A 19,081-nucleotide genomic window follows, 5' to 3' on the forward strand; every position below is an offset into this window, starting at 1 on the left:
AGAATTATGATCATGTCTTCTGAGACGTTGGAGCTTTGCAAGAGTACATGCATGCTCCTAACTCCAGGATGCTAAGGCCTTCAGTGACACCTCCGCTTCCATAAGGCAAGTACCAGGTGTGTGTGAAAGGCTGGGATACGTGGACTATAATAGCAGCAGTTTGAAACAGAAAAACCAGAAATAAAGGGAAATTATATTACTTCATCATAAATGTCTTCATTTCTCTTGGAGACTTTACTTTATATAAGTGCAACTAGTTATTTTTAATTAGTGCTTTATATGCATAAGGTGAAATTGACCTACATCTAAATGTTTAAAGTGAAATTAATTATAAAAAATACATACATGCATATACAATGGAGAAAATTCTTTTCCTTCTGTGAAATGTCTGGGTAATAGATAATATTAGAGGTGAAAATTGCATAGTTGAACCAAGCAAAAACTTAAGTGGTACATTTATCCTCTTTTCAGTCCAATTGTGTAATATTTAAAATTGAACTATTTAAAGTTGTTTATTCTTTTCACTGGAACCTAAAATCAAAACCACTAAACTTTCAATTAATCTTGTACTTAATGCAAGATTTCTAGAGGTTTTTTTTTGTCGTTGTTGTTGTTGTTGTTAAACTTTCTATGACATTAACTTAAAGAGAGGCATTTTTTAAAAAAAAACTTAGATGTGGTGCTGAGGATCGAACCCAGGGCCTTGCATGTGTGAGGCAAGAGCTTTACCGCTGAGCCATAACCCCAGGCCCAAGAGGGGTGTTTTTAACAAGAAAAAATGAAACCCGAGACTGTCCATAGATGTCTCCATGTCCTACAGGTGTGGGCACAAGTTCCAGGGGACATGATGGAAGATCACTTTTGGAGAAGTCACTACTGCTCTTTGAACCGTGTGCCTCCTAGGAGAGAAGAAGCTGTGGTACATTGTTCAAGAGAGAATTAGAAAGACTTTTCAGTATAATTCTATCTTTCTGAATACGGGCTCTATTTCTTGTAATTCACATGACACTCTTTGGCTGTGGTTGTCTGTTAAATTTCCTGTTTTGGACCACTTTCAGCAAACCAAAATAAACAGCTCACAGAAAAGGCTATGGTAACTACTTTTCCCCTTTTGGCACTTCCAGTTAAGTGATTTCCCCTTAGAGGTGCAGACGAAGAGGGGCAAAGAGCCACAGACACGACGGCACAAGTGGGTCACAGAAGTTTCAATGCCCCAAAAAAGGTGCCATCTCCGTCCCGAGAAATCTTTGCATCTTCTCGTGGTATTGCAAGTTGAAGTTCATCTCCTTCCTCCAGCTTCGCAATGCCTGGGGAAGAGTGATTTACAAGGACTGAAAATGGTTGTTTTGTGATAAAGGAAGAAAACAACTCAAAGCAAAATGTTTCAGAAAAAATTAAAATAAGGAGACACATTTTAGGTGCATCAAGAGACCAGCTGCAACACTATTGGCCTTAAAAGTATTAAACCTTGTATTAGGTTTCCTTAAATAAAATAAAGAAATACGCAGGAGGAGGTACAACAGAAACAAATAGGTTTATCATCTGTTTATAAAATGAAGACTCAGAAAAGGACCCAAAAATCAAACTTCAGAAACAAGTTAAATAAGTTATGTAGCATATCCCTTGACAGACTATTACATAGAGAAGGGTTTTGCTTAATTTTATTGAAAAAGGAAACCTTTTCTAATAACACTAAATAAAAATGCAAAAATAAAAATACACACAGAGGATAGTCTTTTTTTTTAAGAGAGAAAGAATTTTTTTTAATATTTAGTTTTCGGTGGACACAACATCTTTGTATGTGGTGCTGAGGATGGAACCCCGGCCGAACGCATGCCAGGCGAGCGCACTACCGCTTGAGAGCCACATCCCCAGCCCAATAGTCTTAATTATACTTTTAAATGAGCATATAGAAGTATAAATATTAAGAACTTAAAAAAAAAAAAGCTATTACTTAGCAAAGCACATTGGTTGGCACAGTCTTCCTCTAGAGTTCCTGCTATGGTGTTAGGTGTCATTTTGGATCACTTATTTATTTATTTTAGGGCTGATGGACCTTTATTTTATTCACTTATTTATATGTGGTGCTGAGAACTGAAGCCAGTGCCTCACACACGTGAGGCAAGCGCTCTACCACTGAGCCACTCTTTAGGGGAGAAGCCTTCCTTGTATTAGGTTTCCTTAAATAACAGTTTGCCTTATAATCAAAAGAAACAAAGAAATTAGCTCCTTAAAAATGACCAAGTGGGGCTGGGGATGTGGCTCAAGCGGTAGCACGCTCACCTGGCATACGTGCAGCCCGGGTTCGATCCTCAGCACCACATACAAAGATGTTGTGTCCGCCGAAAACTAAAAAATATGTATTAAATTCTCTCTCTCTCTCTCACAAAAAAAAAATGACCAAGGTATCTGTGTGTCTAATTTACAATGATGTATCCAGTGAATTAAGAATACAAAGTACAACTCAAGACCTACAGTAAATATAAGGGGTACTTGTTGGCTATCATGAACAAATAATATGGAGAACAGAGGCAAGGAGTTGAAGAACAAATACACCAAATAACTAGTACCTAAATGGTCAAGACCTAAACGTAACAACTTAGAAAGTGGTGCCTTGTATCGTTAGCACACAGTGAAACTGACTCACATACACACCTCTACTCAACCTAAGGCTCAAAGCACCAGATCTCCTGGGTCCACACAGCCAGCATTTGTCTATAGAATCCGTTCTGTGTACATTCACTGCTCCTCTAGGCAGGAGCAGTGATGGAGGATGACAGCTTCCTGTCCCCAAGGTCTTGTTTTTTGGTAATGGGCCAAGACAGACAACAGTGTCTGTTTTAGACATTGTTTAGGGTAGTGAATATACTTTCTAGAATCATTAAAGCATTTGAAAATTGACTATATTAAATAGTTAAATAAATCTTGATCTTTTTTCCATTTTTCTCACTGATTGAATACACTTGTGCTTATCGTATAAAGGCAATAGCTCACAGAGCACTAATTAATAATAACTCAAGATTAAGAGTAAATAAGTCTTATTTAAAACTCTGACACTGTTTGGGACTATTTCTACTCTTCCAACTGTAACAGTTGGCTGTAACTTTTTGAACAATAATTATACTCAATTTACTAATAGTGAGTAAGATTCAGCTTTAGGTTCATTAGTGGTCCCTAGTGTATTGTTGGGCTTCTTAAGCTGACCCTTTCAGTCTTTTCAGGTAACTATGGAAGTAGTTCATGCAATCATACATTATCATGCGGGTTTTTAATGACTTTAAACAAGTTCAACCTAAGACATTAAAATTGCAAGCCTGAAGATTGTTAGAGAATTGTTCTCCTATGTAACAGAGTTATTAGTACTAAGAAATATCTTTAAAATCAAGGCAGTTATTGTTTTAACAGGCACCCAGGCAATCTGGCAGCATACTCTCTGAGGAAGTGAATGTGAGATGAGTAGATGATTTGAAAATTTTAAAGAGTTGGTTGTGAAACTCCAAGTACTAATGCATATAAATAAGACAGGAGTGGCCTTGACATTTATAAAGATTTTGCAATATCAAAATGCTAGTCAGCACCGGGCACGAAGAAAGTTGCCTGTACGAAAATCAGGGAATTCCAATTTCAGACTTCCTCCTGCCCCCACTGTAGCTATTCACGTCCAGAATGATGCCACCTTCCTCACTATCACCATTGTCCTATGTCCTGTGTCACTATGCATCCATTTCTGACTGACCGGGTGTTTGTTTGGAACTGCCTTTAGAATAGTTCAAGTATGTCCCAATCCTGTGACCACACTGTGTGCCCTTCCCAGGCACTGCCTGAGGCTGAAGACATTCCTCGGGGCTCTGAACCCATGTGTCAAAATCTCCAGGGGGGAATTAGTGTGTCCAAGGTGAGCCTGTTTTTAAAAAACCAACCTTGAACATGAAATCAACCCCCCAAAATAAAACAGCCCTCCCAGGCTGTTACCAGCCTGCTTCCCCGTGCCTCTGCTCTCTCCTGAGTTCAAAAGCAGGGTCACTCCTACACTCACATCCCAAAGTCACCTGCCAGGTGTCCCTTGGCACCAGAGGCCACCCGTCTGAAAGGAGAGATGGTGTGCATCCTGTCCTTTGTGCATTCATGCCCACCTGAGGCCATTCTTCCCAGAAGGTGGAAGTTCTGCTGGCTCCCACTGTGGACCAAACTAGCTGGTTTACTCCAAGTTCTGGAACTTCGCAGCTGTGCAACCTGGGAGAAGTTATGTTACCTCTCTGAGCCTCAGCTTCCTCCTCCCTTAAATGGAAGATTCAGTGAGCACCAGGGAGAGTACCCGGCAGATGGAGATCTCTGTTAGGTATTAGTGTAGTTGTTGTATTGTTGGAATTGCTGTCAATGTAGAGTTCTATGAAGTTGCTCTGCTTTCTAAATGTAAATAAAAATGTTCAACTATTAGTAATGATTCCAACCATCTCAACAGATGGGCTCATCCTTCAAGATAATAAAACAATGTACTGAGGAATGTCTGCCTGTTTATATTTATGGCCCGTCCTTTCTTTCCTGCCCTGGGCAGCTAGATTTTCGGCCCAGTCTGTCTGCATTCCACAACAAGCAGGTCTGAGAACGGTCACTTACCAGCTGAATAACAGGAGTTGTTGGGTAGTGTTTCTGGCATATTCTGAATACATCGGAACAAAGTCACCAGACTCAACTCGTCCCCAAAGACGTGGACTTTTTTCCTCTGTATTAGGTGTCCCATGGCAAAGGTGCTATCGGTGTACAAAACCTGAGAACAAACCAAAGAACACTGCCAGATGAGTGCACAGATCGGGAGGCATCGGACTATAAACAGGAGGCTGTGAACCTACCTACCTGGCCATATATAAAGAAGTACCCGGTCTCTTTCACCACTATTTTATTCTCTTTTTCTTCCAGGGCTCTTCCTCTCTTAAAGCTGAGAAGCCATGGGACAAATGTGTAAGCTCCTATAAGGAAGAGAAGTATTCATAAGAAAGGAACCCGAGAAAAGTAGTTTCCACTTATTTTTTTAAATAAGTAGTTGTTTACCTGAACCTGAAACTTAACGTGAATTTCATCTACTTAAAAAATCATAAAAGAGGAAAAGACGACGAATCACTGCACTCATTGGATTCTCTGGTCTCTTATGCCCTGAACCGGGCAAGAGTCACATTCCGGGATCTGAGAGCCAGCACCTTGGGCATGTCTGGGCTTCCTGACATTGTGTCATGATACAGGCTGGTCTGCAGGGAAAGCCTGCAGGGAAGGCTGGACACAAGTCCTAACAGCACACTGGTAGAGACTGTCCTCTGATCCTCAGGGAGTGAGTCATGTCAAGAGCTTAGCAGAAGCAAAGAGAGGAAACCAGCCCGCTGTGCCCTGGCAGCAGAGCAGAGCCGAGCAGAGGGGAAGGTCACTGGGCTGCCACGGGCTTCCCAGGAAGGGAAGGAGCTCGGGTGACCTTAGCATCAAGTTCAGGTACTGCGTGTTCACTGCCCTGGGGGCATGTGAGGAGTGACAAGATCTGATGAAGGGCAGGCAGGAAATGCAGCCACAGAGCAAGCAGGCAAGGGTCCAGAGTCGCTGAGCCAGAACAAGTCTGGGCATCTCGACACCCACACCCGGTGACCAGACAGACCTCCTCCCTGGGCTCCAGCTCAGTCCCGGTTCCTCACAGCTCCATTATGCAAATACTGGTGTGGGGGGACCGGACGTCTAGCCACTGAGAGATGATCTGAGGTGTCCATAAAGTGGAAGCAAAACAGGGAAACGGAAGGCTACAGAGATGGCGGTACAGGACAGCAAGATGAAGTGTGGAGGCTGGAAGCCGTGTTTACAGTGTTCCCGGATAACTGGCAAAGCTGAGCCACGTGCGTCTCCAAACTCCACCTTGGTCATAGCAAAGGGAGGGTGAGATGAACGGCAGAATATGCCAGAAACTCGAGCAAAGAACAGCTTTTCCTGGATTTGAGGCCAAAGAGTTTCCACCCAGGGATCCTCAAAAGGGCTCAGAGTGACATGCAGCTGACAATTTGTAGAGCTCCCTCCCCCAGGCTCCTCATAGCTTTATTGAGGTAAAACTAAAGCACAATAAAATGCATATATTGAAGTATGAAATTTGATCATTTTGACATGTATATAATCAATACTATCAATACAAAAAGCATTTCCACTACTTTTTTAAAATTTGAAATCATGCAGACTTGTTTCCTGCATGATTTACTACAGTAGAAATCAATCACCTTAAGATATAGAACTCCACCCCCATCTGTCAACTATTTAAAAATTACATGGCACACACATAAATATCTCAGGTCAAGGAAGATTCCTTATAATGTGCCTTGGTGTGGGTCTACTAGGAGTCCTATAAGACTCTTGTATTTGATTTTTTTTTTCCATTTCATTCTTTAAGTTTGGGATATTTCCTGATATTATTTCATTGAAAAGATTGTATATTACTTTGGTTTGTATCTCCACACTCTCATCTATCCTGATAAATCTTAAATTTGATCTTTTCATGTTATCCCATCTTTCTGTTCTGTTCATGGTTTCTTAACATCTTCTCTCCACGGTCAACTCTATTTTCAAGATTATATACTTTGTCCTCATTGCCTGAGAATCTGTCTTTCCAAGTGGTCTGGTCTGTTGGTGACGTTTTCTATTGAATTTTTAATTTAGTTTATTGTTTCCTTAATTTCAAGGATTTTTTTTAGAATCTCTTTATTGAACTGATATTTTGCTATGACTGTATTTGCTCTCTTACATAATCCTTTACTTCATAGTCTAACTATGTACATTCTAAACTCCTTCTGACGTTTCTTCCACTTTGGCGCTGATGGATTCTGTAATTGGAGTATCTTGGTTTGCTTGGGGCAACTTGTTCCCTTGCTTTCTCATGTTGTGTGTCTACCCATCTAACAGTTTGGATCTGAGGCAGGCGAGTTTCTACCCTGTGCATTTATAGTGTCTTTTGAAGGCTTCTAGTACCTCATTGTTGAGGGGGAGACAACAACCTAAACCAACAATTCACAGCATAAACAAAATATTTCCTACTATGATGTCTACAATGTTAATTATCACAATACATGATCAGTTATTGCCTATAATAAAAACAGCAAGTTGCAAAAAGGTTTATAGTTTCAAATGATAGACAGGGATAGAACAGAAGTGATAATAGGATGTGATGATTATGAGGGAGGAGGAAGGAAAAAGCAGTAAAAGACTAAGAGTGAAAGAGCAATAGAGATTGGCAGAAGAAAGGAATCAAGGAAAACGGGTAGGAAGAAAAATCATATACAGTAAAAATTAAGATCAAATTAAAAATGAAAGAACACAAAACAAAATTAAAACATACTAATCAAACAGTCTGGCTTACAAAAAAACTGATCTACAAAAAATAACTGGCTTCAAAAATGCTATAAATGAGGAAAAACTCAAATATGAATATGTATAAATGTCCATTGTTTTGTGTAAGTTTGTGGAGAGAAGATGTGCTCTTTGCATTTTTCAGGAAGGTGACATGTTATCACTGTAGTTACCAAGCTGTAGACAGACCTCTGGAACCTCTTTCTCCTGTGAAACAGAAACTTTGCCCTCTTCGACCCAGTTCTCCCCAATCTCCAGCCCCAGCCTCAGTAGCCACTATCCTACTGTGCAAGTTCAATGACTTTGAATCCCATGTACACATGAGACCATGTGGCGTTTGTCTTTCTGGGTCTGGCTGACTGCAGTTACACACGGTCTTCCAGGTTCATTGTGTCGTGACAGATGACAGAACTCCCTCCTTTGCAATAGCTGCAGAGCATGCAGCTGTGTGTGGCACTCATCTTCATCCATCCCTCTCCTGATGCACACTTATGTGGGTCACATTCTGGCTACTGTGAATAATGCTGGGATCGGTGCAGAAGTGCTGATTCCACTCCTTTAGATAGATACACAATAGTGGGACTGCTAGGCCATACGGTTCTATTTTTATTTTTATTTTTAAAAGGATCTCCACACTGTTTTCCATTATGGCTGTACGAATTTATTCTCAATCCAAATAATATTCTTGATGGAAGAATATAAAGAAAATATGTGGTTCTTATTTTATATTTCTAAGAAGTCAAAGAGCCAGAGGTGCTAAAACAAAACCGACTGCGCTGTGATTTCAAGTAAAAACAAGCCAGGGCTCCTTTGGGCATCTCTTCAAGTTCCCAGTTCATAGCTGTGGAGGGTGGTGCCAGAAGACCAGGGCAGCGGGGGCAGGAAGGCTGGAGCGCGGCTGGCTGTGCAGAGATGTGGACACTTGTGTTCTGTGCTCACTCCCAGGAGCCACCCCCACCACTGCCACTGCGGGAGCCATAGAAGGGCGTAGGCAGCCAGGGCCAGATGGCATGGCGAGTGAGGGTCAGGGCAGGGCCGGAACAAAGGAGCAGGAGAGGGTCTTCTGGTGAGGTCAGCTTCCTGCTCCATGAAAGTGTCGTGGACACAGCGGGGACCCAATCAGACTGACACTTCCTACTGGAGCTCCTCAGCAGGGGACCCAGTAGAGAAACAGACACATGGACAGAGGGGCGCGCGGACAGGGAGGAGATGAGGAGAGGAGGAAATTCCAGGGACCATAAAGAACAGGCCCAAACTACCCACCAGATTCCCGGCTCAGGGGCCCCTTCTCAGAAGTGTCTGTCACTTTTTCGATAAACCTGCTGCTTGCTTGCTGTCCCTGTGTCCTGTTGCTCAGCTCTTGCTGAGCAGGGACAACCAACCCAGTGTGCTCACACAGTAACTTCATGTCCTCAGAAGGGAACAGGACGTGGGGCACGTCTCGTGGCTCTTCCCAAACAAGGGCTCTGGAGAACCTTCTCCTCACCTGAAGACCCCCAGGGCCACACTGGAAGACAGCCGAAGATAACAAAGGCCACGTCCTAACAAAGGCCACGACCTCTCCACCTGTCTGGACCCCATGGACTTTCAGTGAAATGAGCGCAGTACATAGGTTTCAGCTTTGTTTAAACGAGATGATTTGCCTGAGGCCCTTTAAATGTTAAGTGCTGAAAATCAAAAGGAAGAGTGACGGCAAACACCAGGATGACAGCTGTCTCCACGGTCTGGTAAGACGACTTGATGCTCTGACCCAGGACCGCTTTTTTCCCCTCACGACACCTACCTTAGATCCTAACTCCCCTGAGCTCAAAGGACTGTTCACGTTGGGTTCCCGACTAATTTTTCAAGCTTAAAATGATGACCAGCCTACAGAACACGTGCAGCAAATTCTTATTAAATGAACTGATTCAACTTTAAACGTAAAATACTAAATGACGACGTACTATGGCAACTAGACCAGCATTCTACTGTTCTTCTAGAAGGATTTTGCTGCTAGTTTTCTGAAATCTGGGAAATGAAATGCCAGCCATCATAAAGCTAGGATGTCCTCATGAGAGCCCTCGTTTACATTCTGGCTAGGGATATTATTTACTAAAATTCCTTTTGCAATGATTTAAATTTACTTCTTTTTACCAGATATTTCTTTTGGCACTACATCATCTCTTTCTGGCAATATTCTTACTAAAAAGACACAGCCCCTCTTGTTCTTATTTACTGTCTTATTCCTTTTGCACTCTACACCCTCAGCCACCCATGAACACAGGTGTGTGCACAAGCACACCCCTCATACACGCTGTGCACATAAACACAGAGATCATAATCTGTAAGATCAAAGAGTTAGTTGGCTGCAGTCCCAATCCTTGCCAGTGAGACAGCCTCTCACAGTGTGCATTCTATGAATATGTGCCAGTGAATGAATTTCAGATCCTTTAAGAAAACAAGCTAAACAATAAGTTAAAAGCTTGCTATAAGCATGAATATTATAACCAACTATACATGTTTAAACTCATTTAGATTTTTAACATGAGAGTTAGACTATAGATCAATGCAAGGAAGAAAATATGCATTAAAACCTTCCCTGTAGAGTACTTTTCTAAACCAATACGCCTCACTCCTTACAGCAGATGCTTAAGAATTTGGGGGGCTGGGGCTGTAGCAGAGTGGTAAAGCGCTTGCCTTGCATGTATGAGGCACTGGGTTCAATCCTCAGCACTAAATACAAATAAAGACATTGTGATCCATCTACAACTAAAAAAAATTTTATATTATAATTGTGTGTATGTGTATATGTGTGTGTGTGTGTGTGTGTGTGTGTGTGTGTATATAAAATCTTATATTGGAAGTAAACTCCAAGAGCATTAATATTTATTACTAGTCAATAGGTAAAATGCTGGTGTACCTTCATATATAAGGTATGAAATTTCCAGTTTTAAATCTTCAGTGCATTTAAATGTTTTCAAGCATTTTTACAATTAACATATACATTAACATGTGAAATAAGAGTGACAAAGTAATATATGAACACAATTTTCATGTATTTGTGAAAATGTCTGCCTTTCAAGAACGTCTTTCCTCCTCTAATACACATCAAAGAGTAGTAGATAAATTTTAGGATGCAAAATCTTATAGAAAATCTGTGCTTCACTAATGGTTGTTTTTATTCTATTTTCTGAAAGTTAAACTCCCAATATTGCACTTCCAGTGTTGGCTCCCTGGGACCACAGAGGGCAGCCAATGTTTAGCTGTCCACTGGTTTACTTCTTTTTTCGTTTTATTATTTAAAACTGATGGAAATAATAATTTGTAAGATGGAAAACATAACACTCTTCAAAAGGTGGATGAAGTAAATCAAGAAGCAGGGTTTTGTTTTGTAAAACACACGTGGTTTGGTATGGTAACTTAGTCCTTGCAGCCAAGTCGTCGCATGCTGGTTCTGTGCACAGTGCTAGGAACGTAACAGAAAACAAAGCCAGGCAGGGCCACGTGGGCTGACCTGCCTGAGAGGCACTGAGGCCACCGAGGGGCTGTGAGCAGGAGAGAAGTGGGCATTTGTATATTCAAGAAACATCTGCTCTCTGGCTACCATGTAAGAAAAGGTTCACACCAGGAGGCAGATGTGAGCGGAGAGGAGGCGGCTAATTGAAAACGCGTTTAGGAGAGACAGCTGACAGCTTTAGATCAATGTGATTACAAGAGGCGGTCGAAGAACACCCGGACTCTGAAGTGGACGAAGGCACACATGGTCGTGGAGAGTGGGCGCTGGGGGCTGAAGAGAAGTGGGCAGAGTTCTAGAACTTGGACAGAGGCACCGGGATATTCGAGATGCTCAGTAACAGAGGCTACGCAGGCTTGGGGCTCAGGACAGTGATGTGGACTAGGGACACACCTGTGGGCCACCAGCATGCAGCATCAAATGACCTCAAGGAAGACTAGGGAATTCCAGAGGAGTAAGGGGAATGGAGAGAGAACGGGACTCGGGGGGGTCTGAAGATCACCAATGTTCAGAAGTACATCTAAGGCTAAGAAGAAGCGCCCAGCATGCAGAAAGAGGGGTGGGGAAACATTCAGGGAATGGGACTCCTATGGAGAAGAGAGTCGCTGGCTATCAACCTCTACAGAGATACTGAAAACAGCTCGGGAAACCTCCATGAGAAAAGGAAGTCAAGATCTTCACCACCAACGTGGGTTAAAAGGCCTCCTTTTCCACCTCCTGGGAGCAAAATGGGAGAAGCGGAGAGAGGCACATTCTCTTAGGTAATGGAGGGTGGGGAAAGCAGGAGGCCACCCTGGGGCTGGGTGAAGGAAAGCAGGAAGTGGTGAGGGGCCCTGCCGCAGTACCTGGCCCAGGCCCCAGACAGCTCCAGGAGCCACGGAGCGGCTCTCACACCTCAGAACCGCCCGCCCCACGACCCAGGAAGGTCCAGTGCCACCTTGAGGGACCTTGGGGAAGTCTAGGAGGGAACAAGGCACTCCTTCAAACCAAGGTTAGAGAAAATGGACTTGTCCAAAGCAAAATGAGATGGAAATGTGTTTAGAATTTGAAGAAATAGAAAACTGAACGACACACAAGGAGTCAAGGATTCCCATGATGTACAGAATGGAAGCTTGGAAAGAGGACTGGCACCGACTTCAGAGTCCACAGGTGACGGTGTGCCAGGGAGGGCTGGTGGAGTGCCGCTTCATTGACTTCCTATGGCTGCTACAACAAATTGCCCCAAACTGAGTGGCTTCAGACAACGCGGCTTTCAGAATTCTCATCCTGGCAGGCTGTGTTCCCCATGAGGCTCCCGGGGAGAATCTATTTCCTGACCGTGTCCAGGTTCTAGAGCTGGCCCACACTCCTTGACCCTCGGCCCGTCCACCTTGACAACCTGCTTCCCAGCCGCACTGCCCCCTCTGAGCCCAGCACTCCTGACCTGCTCTTAGGGGGGCCTTTGTCCTTGGCCTGCACCTACCTGGCCATTGTGAGGACCCCGGAGCTAGAGCCGAGTCCCGTCTGTGAGCTCCTCTTTGCCATCCCAGCACTCAGGGACCAGGCTGTGGGCATCTTTGGGGGAGGCATTATTCTACGTACAGTCAACACTCTGAGCACCAAAAAAGTGTGGAATTTTAAATTAATAAAATCTTGAGTATATTCAGGTGAGAAAGTCAGTCGCATAACAAGAAGAAAAACGATTCTTGCCTTACTTTTCTCAATGTGCCTAATAGCACCAAGAGACAATGGTGAAATTCCTAGGAAATACTCAAGTGAAGAGGGGAACAGAATTCTTTCTAGCCACCAACCCTTCAAGTATAATGACTGTAAAGAAATAGCTGTGATAATGCAAATGCTGGCTACGCACGGCCCCCAGGTGCTCTTTCAGTAAACCAGCACAGAAGAAAATTCAAGCAAACAATGCAAGGAGAGGGACAGCACCAGGATTTGCCAGGACAGCTGAACACTGTCATCCAAGAGGCGAGACAAGAACACATGGGAAAATGCGTCTGTGGAAAAGAGGAAAATTGCTTTACAACGTCCCAGTGTAGAAATCATATCAGTAACAAATATTGGCAAGTAGAGGGCAAGATATACTAATGGTAAGTTCATCATTTGCCTCCCAGCAGCTGGGGCTCAACAAATACAATGTAAAGTGACAGATCAAGTCATGGAAATACAAATATTGTAAAAGTACAAAGATAAACACTGACAAATATCATAGTACTGTCCAAAAAATTTAAAAAATGGTAGTAGACAAAAGGATAGAAGAAATAGAGAAGAACATGAATAATATCTTAGACCAGAGAAAAGAATCAATAGATATTTTCCGAAAATATAATTGTAGATGTCATACTAATGTGGAAAAAATGGCAGAGTAGAAATTTCAAAGAATCAACCCACTGAATCATCAATTAAACTGTTAAGAAAGGATGTAACCAACTTTGGGGGGGGTGTACAAATAAGAAACCTACACCAAACAAGGCAGACCTTAGTGCAGAAAGACAAGCCGAGTTTAGTGCAAAATTTCAGCAACTTGTGGAACTTTTTCTTGCCCACTTTCCATACCCAACTCTCCAGTTTGGCAGCATGCATGGAGATGGAGACCTGAATTCTAGTGGCAGTTTGCTTGTGTCTCTGACACAAGCATTTGCTTACAAAATATTAGGACCATGCATTCAGAGCTGCCTGGGGCCTCCGTTTATGTAGAAACAGCTTCCCAGGCTGACATCAACCAAAAGCACTTACAGAAATACCCAAGCCCAGCCAGCTGAAGCTTGGGACAGAAGACAGGTAAGCAACAGACTTCTCGACAATCCCATGAAAGAGGAGGCTAGGGAGAAAGACTTCGGAAAATACAGGCTTTGAAAGGATACTGCACATCCTCAGAATTTGGAGTGCAATTGAGCATGACAGGACCAGAGGCATCCTCAAAAATGGGCTGAGAGGCACCAGTCTTGCCCCTCAGGCTTATCTTTGGGCTCTGTGCCAGCAGGAGGTGAAGACCAAGGCAGAACTGCAGGCAACCTGACTAAGATTATTGAAAGATCCAGGCATTGATAGAGTCAATCTGCAAATAAGAAACCTATTTAAACTTTATTTTTGGTTTCTATTGTTTTAAGAATCTTCATCAGGGTTGGTGTAAAGAGAAGGAAATATCTATCAGACTGACTGCAAATCTAAGGAATCAGATTCCACAGCCACACAGGACAAGGAATAGTCTTTGTGCAAAATATTTTTAAAAAGTTAATAAACAAATGAACAACTTCAGCTCACAACAATAAACAACAGAAAACTCTGCAGATGTCAGGGGTGATGGTGTCTGATTTCCAGAATAACCCTGTCTGATGTTGAAGTGGATCAATTTTCAACATACAAAGAAAGAGGAAAATTATGGAGCAATCACAGGATGAAAAATTGACAAACAAATCCCTAAGAATGCCCAAATGTGGAACTCACAAGGTGAAGTCTTCAAATCTCTGAAATGGCTAAGGAAAACCATGGATAAACAACTTCAGAAAATGAGGATAATGATTTACAAATAATTAGATGATTTTGACTGAAAGGTCAAAAGTATTGAAAGAAGCCAAATAGAAATTTTGGAGGGTAATGTAAAACTACGGAAATAAAAGCCACCACTGAAGGGGTTAAACCAGACTTGAGCAGGCCATGCAAAATCAGAATTTAAGTTATCCAAGAGGAAGAAAGAAAGTAATGAAAACTCATGATTATATGAATCCAGGATATAGAATTAATTTTAAATTGTCTTCCTATATACCAGTCATGAACAAGTGGATGTGAAATTAAAAAAAAATGCCATTAACATTAGCACTCAAATGAAATCCTTGTGTGTAATATAAATGTATAAAACCAATATAAGTAAATCTACAAAACTGAAATGAGTCAAAGAGAAGCTAAATGCGCAAATATTCTATGGTCATAGACAAGAGAACTCAGTATTGTCAAGATGTTGGTTCTTCCCAACATAATATATAAATTCAGTCCCAATCAAAATTCTAGCTAAGTATTTTATGGGTATCAAGAGAGTCTAAAGAATAGGTGGAGATGCAAAAGACCCAAAAAAGCCAATGCACTATTGAAGAGCAGAGATGGAGAACTAATACTACCTGACTTTAGGACTTACTGAAAAGCTGCAGTTATCAAGAGAGTATGGTGTTAGAGAACAAACAGATCAGAACCCAATATGAGCCCCAATATAAACTCATACAAATTCAACTGATTTTTTGACAAAGGACAAGGTAGTACAATGGAAGAAAAATAAAAGCCTTTAAAAAAAGACTCCTGAACAACTGGACATTCATATGCAAAAAAAAAATAAATAACCCAAACTTCGTATCTCATAAAAATTAACTCAAGATGGATCACAGACCAAAGTGTAAAACACAAAGCTATACAACTCCGAGAAGGTCTCATAAGAAAATCTAGATGGTCTTGGGATTGGTGATGACTTTTTAGTTATGATACTAAAAATGCACACCCAAAAATAATAAACTGAAATTCATTAGAAGTAAAATTTCTTGGTCTGCAAAAGACATTGTCAAGGAAATGAAATCATGCATCACATAATTGGAGAAAATATTTCCAAAAAGATGTATCTGAGAACTCTTACCCAAGAAAATATGAAGAATTCTTAAAATTCAACCATAAAAAAAGCAACTGGTAAGTCATGGGGATGAGTGGAGGAACTTTGGTTTCGGCAAAGGGGAGGGAGAGCAGGGAGGGGACATGGGGTAGGAAAGATGGTAGAATGAGACGAATATAATTATCTAGGTACATGTATGCTTGCATGAATGGTATGACCCTACTTTTTGTACAACCAGAGAAGTGAAAAATTGTGCTCCATTTGTATACAATGAATTGAAGAGCATGTTGCTGTCATGTACAACCGATTATTTGCTTTTTAAAATTTATTCTAATCTGATTTAGAAATGGGTCAAGCCCTTAGCAGACCCCTCACAAAAAAGATATACAGATGGCAAATAATGGTATAAAGAGAAACTCCATATGATGTCTTCAGAGAAATGAATATTTAAAACAATAATGAGATAGCATTATACATCTCTTAGAATGGCAAGAAACCAGAATATTGACACCAAAACCCAGCAAGGGAGTTGGCCAACAGGAGCTCTTCTTTGTTGCTTTTGATAAAGAAAAATGGTGGATCTGTTATGCAAGTGTTTCTTACAAAATTGAACGTATTTTTATCATAATCTAGCAAAAAACACTTCCTGGTACTTAAAGAAGTTAAACTTTTGTTCATACAAAAATTTGCACTTCAATGTTCATAACGGCTTAAAAACTCATAATAACCAAACTTGGTACCATGCAAGATGTTCTTCAGTAGGTAAATGGATAAACTGTTGACCATCTAGATAATGAAATATTATCCAGCAGCAAAAAAGAAATGAGTTTTCAGGCCATGAAAAGACATGGAGGAAAGTCAAATGCATATCACAAAGATAACAAGTGACTTAAAATGTTTATACCTTCCTCTCCATTTTTCTTTGAACCAAACCGGCTCTAACAATAAAGTTTTAAAAGAAAAATCAACACATCATTCTAAGACACCATTAAGCAGACTAACATATGCATTACGGTAGTCACAGAGGGGAAAAATATATAGAGAAAAAATGGCTAAACTATTCCCAAATTTGAACGAAATCGTAAATCATAACACTCTAAGCAGGATAAACACAAAGGTATCCACACCAAGACTCATTATAATCAGGCTATTGAAAGACAAAGGAGGGTATCTTGAAAGATACCAAAGAGAAGCAATCTTTCAAGCACAAGCTATGTTGAATAAGATTGACAGCTAAAGTCTCATAAAAAAAACATGGAGACCAAAGGCAACTAGAAAACGTGGTCACAGTGCTTCTGGAGCAACTGTCAGCCTAGTATTCTAGATTTGCAAAATATCCTTCAAATGTAAAGGATAAGAATGCTCCTTCATACATAAAAACATGGTAGCTCATCAGCAGTAGACCTACCCTAAAACAAGTGTTCAACAGACGACTTCAGATTGAAATAAAAGGATGCTAGTTAGAAATCTGAAGATACATGAAGAAACAAGAACATAGATAAAGGTACTGTATGGATAAATAGAAAAACCATTGTTGTGGTTTTAGTTTGTAATTTCTCATTTTGTTTCCTATGTGGTTTAAAAGACAAATACATAGAACAATAATTATGTTAACACATAATATATAAGCATGGATTTTTGTGACATTGGTGACATAAAGAGAAGTTATAATGAATTCAAACAAGGTTGTTATAAATTTAGGGTGCTTATTAAAATTGCCCAGAGTAAGAACTAAGTAAGAAATGCAGGGAAGGTAATTAGGAAGAATACAAATGGCATAGATGTAAATGTCTATTAACACTAAAGACAAAGTAATGAAGGAACTGAAAAGCAAAACATAATTATGAAACATCAGAATGACAGAATTACTCTTTCCTCATTAGTCATCACTTTAAATGGGTTAAATTTTCAATTAAAATTGATTGGCGAGATAGATTAAAGAAATTTGATCCATTACAAATGGATCACATGGGATTCACTTTAGATTCCAAAACACAAATAGGTCAAAAAATTAAACAATGGAAATTGTGCATTTTGCAAATAGTAGCCAAATATTTCTGGGGTAGCTATACTGATATCAAACAAGATACAAAGTAAGCCAAAAATTGTCATAAGAGACAAAGGTGCTGAAATAGCTATTTTACTCAATTGCCATAGGATCACTATTCACAATAGTCAGAATAGCCATCAATGGATGGATGGACAAATTATGGCTCACCTATAATGGAACATCATTCACCCATTATTCATCAAGAGGAACAAAGTACAAATATGGACTACAACATGGACAAACCTGCAAACGTCATTCTAAGCAAAAGAAGCCGATGCTAAAAGCCACACATGCCATGATCACGTTTATGTGAATAACCATAGAGACAGAGCTGAGTGGGGCTCCAGAGGGTGGAGAGGTGGAGAAATGGCACCCACGGCTGACGGACGCAGGGTTTTCTCTTGGACTGATGAAATGAGCAGGAGAGAGCTGGTCACAAAACACTGAGTGTGCTAAACGCTAATGAGTATGCACCTTGGTTTTATATTATGTGTGTCTGGCTTCAGTAGACGGATATAGTTATAAATACTAGGGATCCACACTAAGAGAAAGATGGCAAATAGTCGACATAGTAGGCAACCGGTTCAAACCATAAAATATAAATTCTCAAGGTGTAAAACTGCAATGTATCAGCATATGATGAATAAAATCAAACCAAATTTCTCAAATTAGTAAATGTGAATATGATTATATCACCCAGCAGATGAGCCTCATTTTAAGATGAGATCAAAAAGTAAAGTCCAGCTGTGTTCTGTGAACATGGGCACACATGAAACCAATTACTTTAAGAAAGTTAAGCATAAAATTTTGGAGAAAGTCATACTTAGGAAATATAAATGAAAAATAAAATATTTCAGACAGGGCCTCCTCCAGCGACCAGCACACACCTGACAGAGCCTAGAAAAGCTTGCAATACAGAACATCCTCAGCAAAATATTCCATGAAGAAGAAATGAAAAACAAGGAAGAAAATCGGCAGAGGGGGAGGTATTACACTAAAGGGAAAACTAATCAACAGAGAAACCGAGTCAAGTTAAATACAAAAAAAAATAAATAAACAAAAATGGCCGGGAATACAAATCATGTCTGAATAATAACCCTTAATGTTAATGGCCTAAATTCACCAATTAAAAGACAGACTGGCATATTGGATTAAAAAAAAATCCAACAATATGCTGCCTCCAAGAGACCCATGTCAGAGGAACAGACATCCACAGAATGATGGTGAAAGGTTGGGGAAAATCATACCACTCACATGGATGAGGAAGCAAGCAGGGGTTTCCATCCTCATATCAAATGAAGTAGACTTCAAGCCAAAGTTTATCAAAAGGGATAAAGAAGGACACTACATACTGCTCAAGGGAACCAAACACCAATACTTGACAATTATAAATACATATGCTCTGAACAATGGAGCATCTACATTCATCAAACAAACTCAAGTTCAAGAGTCAAATAGACCACAACACAATAATTCCCAGTAACTCTAATACACACACCACTGGATAGATCTTCCAAACAATAGCTAAACTATAGAACTCAATCATACAATCAATAACTTAGACTTAACTGACATATATAGAATATTT

General features: G+C 40.6%; 1 protein-coding gene across 2 annotated transcripts in view; it reads right to left on the minus strand.

Annotated features, from left to right (window-relative positions):
- Positions 1-757: 757 nt before the first annotated feature.
- The window catches only part of Tnfsf13b (TNF superfamily member 13b), a 33,021-nt gene continuing 14,697 nt past the window's right edge, over positions 758-19,081 (minus strand). For both annotated transcript variants that reach the window (XM_026400181.2, XM_026400174.2), the window contains 3 exons: positions 4,855-4,967; positions 4,618-4,768; positions 758-1,307 (listed from right to left, as the gene is read on the minus strand). In XM_026400181.2, coding sequence (XP_026255966.2) covers positions 1,195-1,307; positions 4,618-4,768; positions 4,855-4,967 — 377 coding nt within the window. In that variant the 3' untranslated portion in view covers positions 758-1,194. The remainder of the gene's footprint in view (positions 1,308-4,617; positions 4,769-4,854; positions 4,968-19,081) is intronic.

This window comes from Urocitellus parryii, chromosome 2 (genome assembly GCF_045843805.1).
Source record: "Urocitellus parryii isolate mUroPar1 chromosome 2, mUroPar1.hap1, whole genome shotgun sequence".
NCBI classification, from domain to species: Eukaryota; Metazoa; Chordata; class Mammalia; order Rodentia; family Sciuridae; genus Urocitellus; species Urocitellus parryii.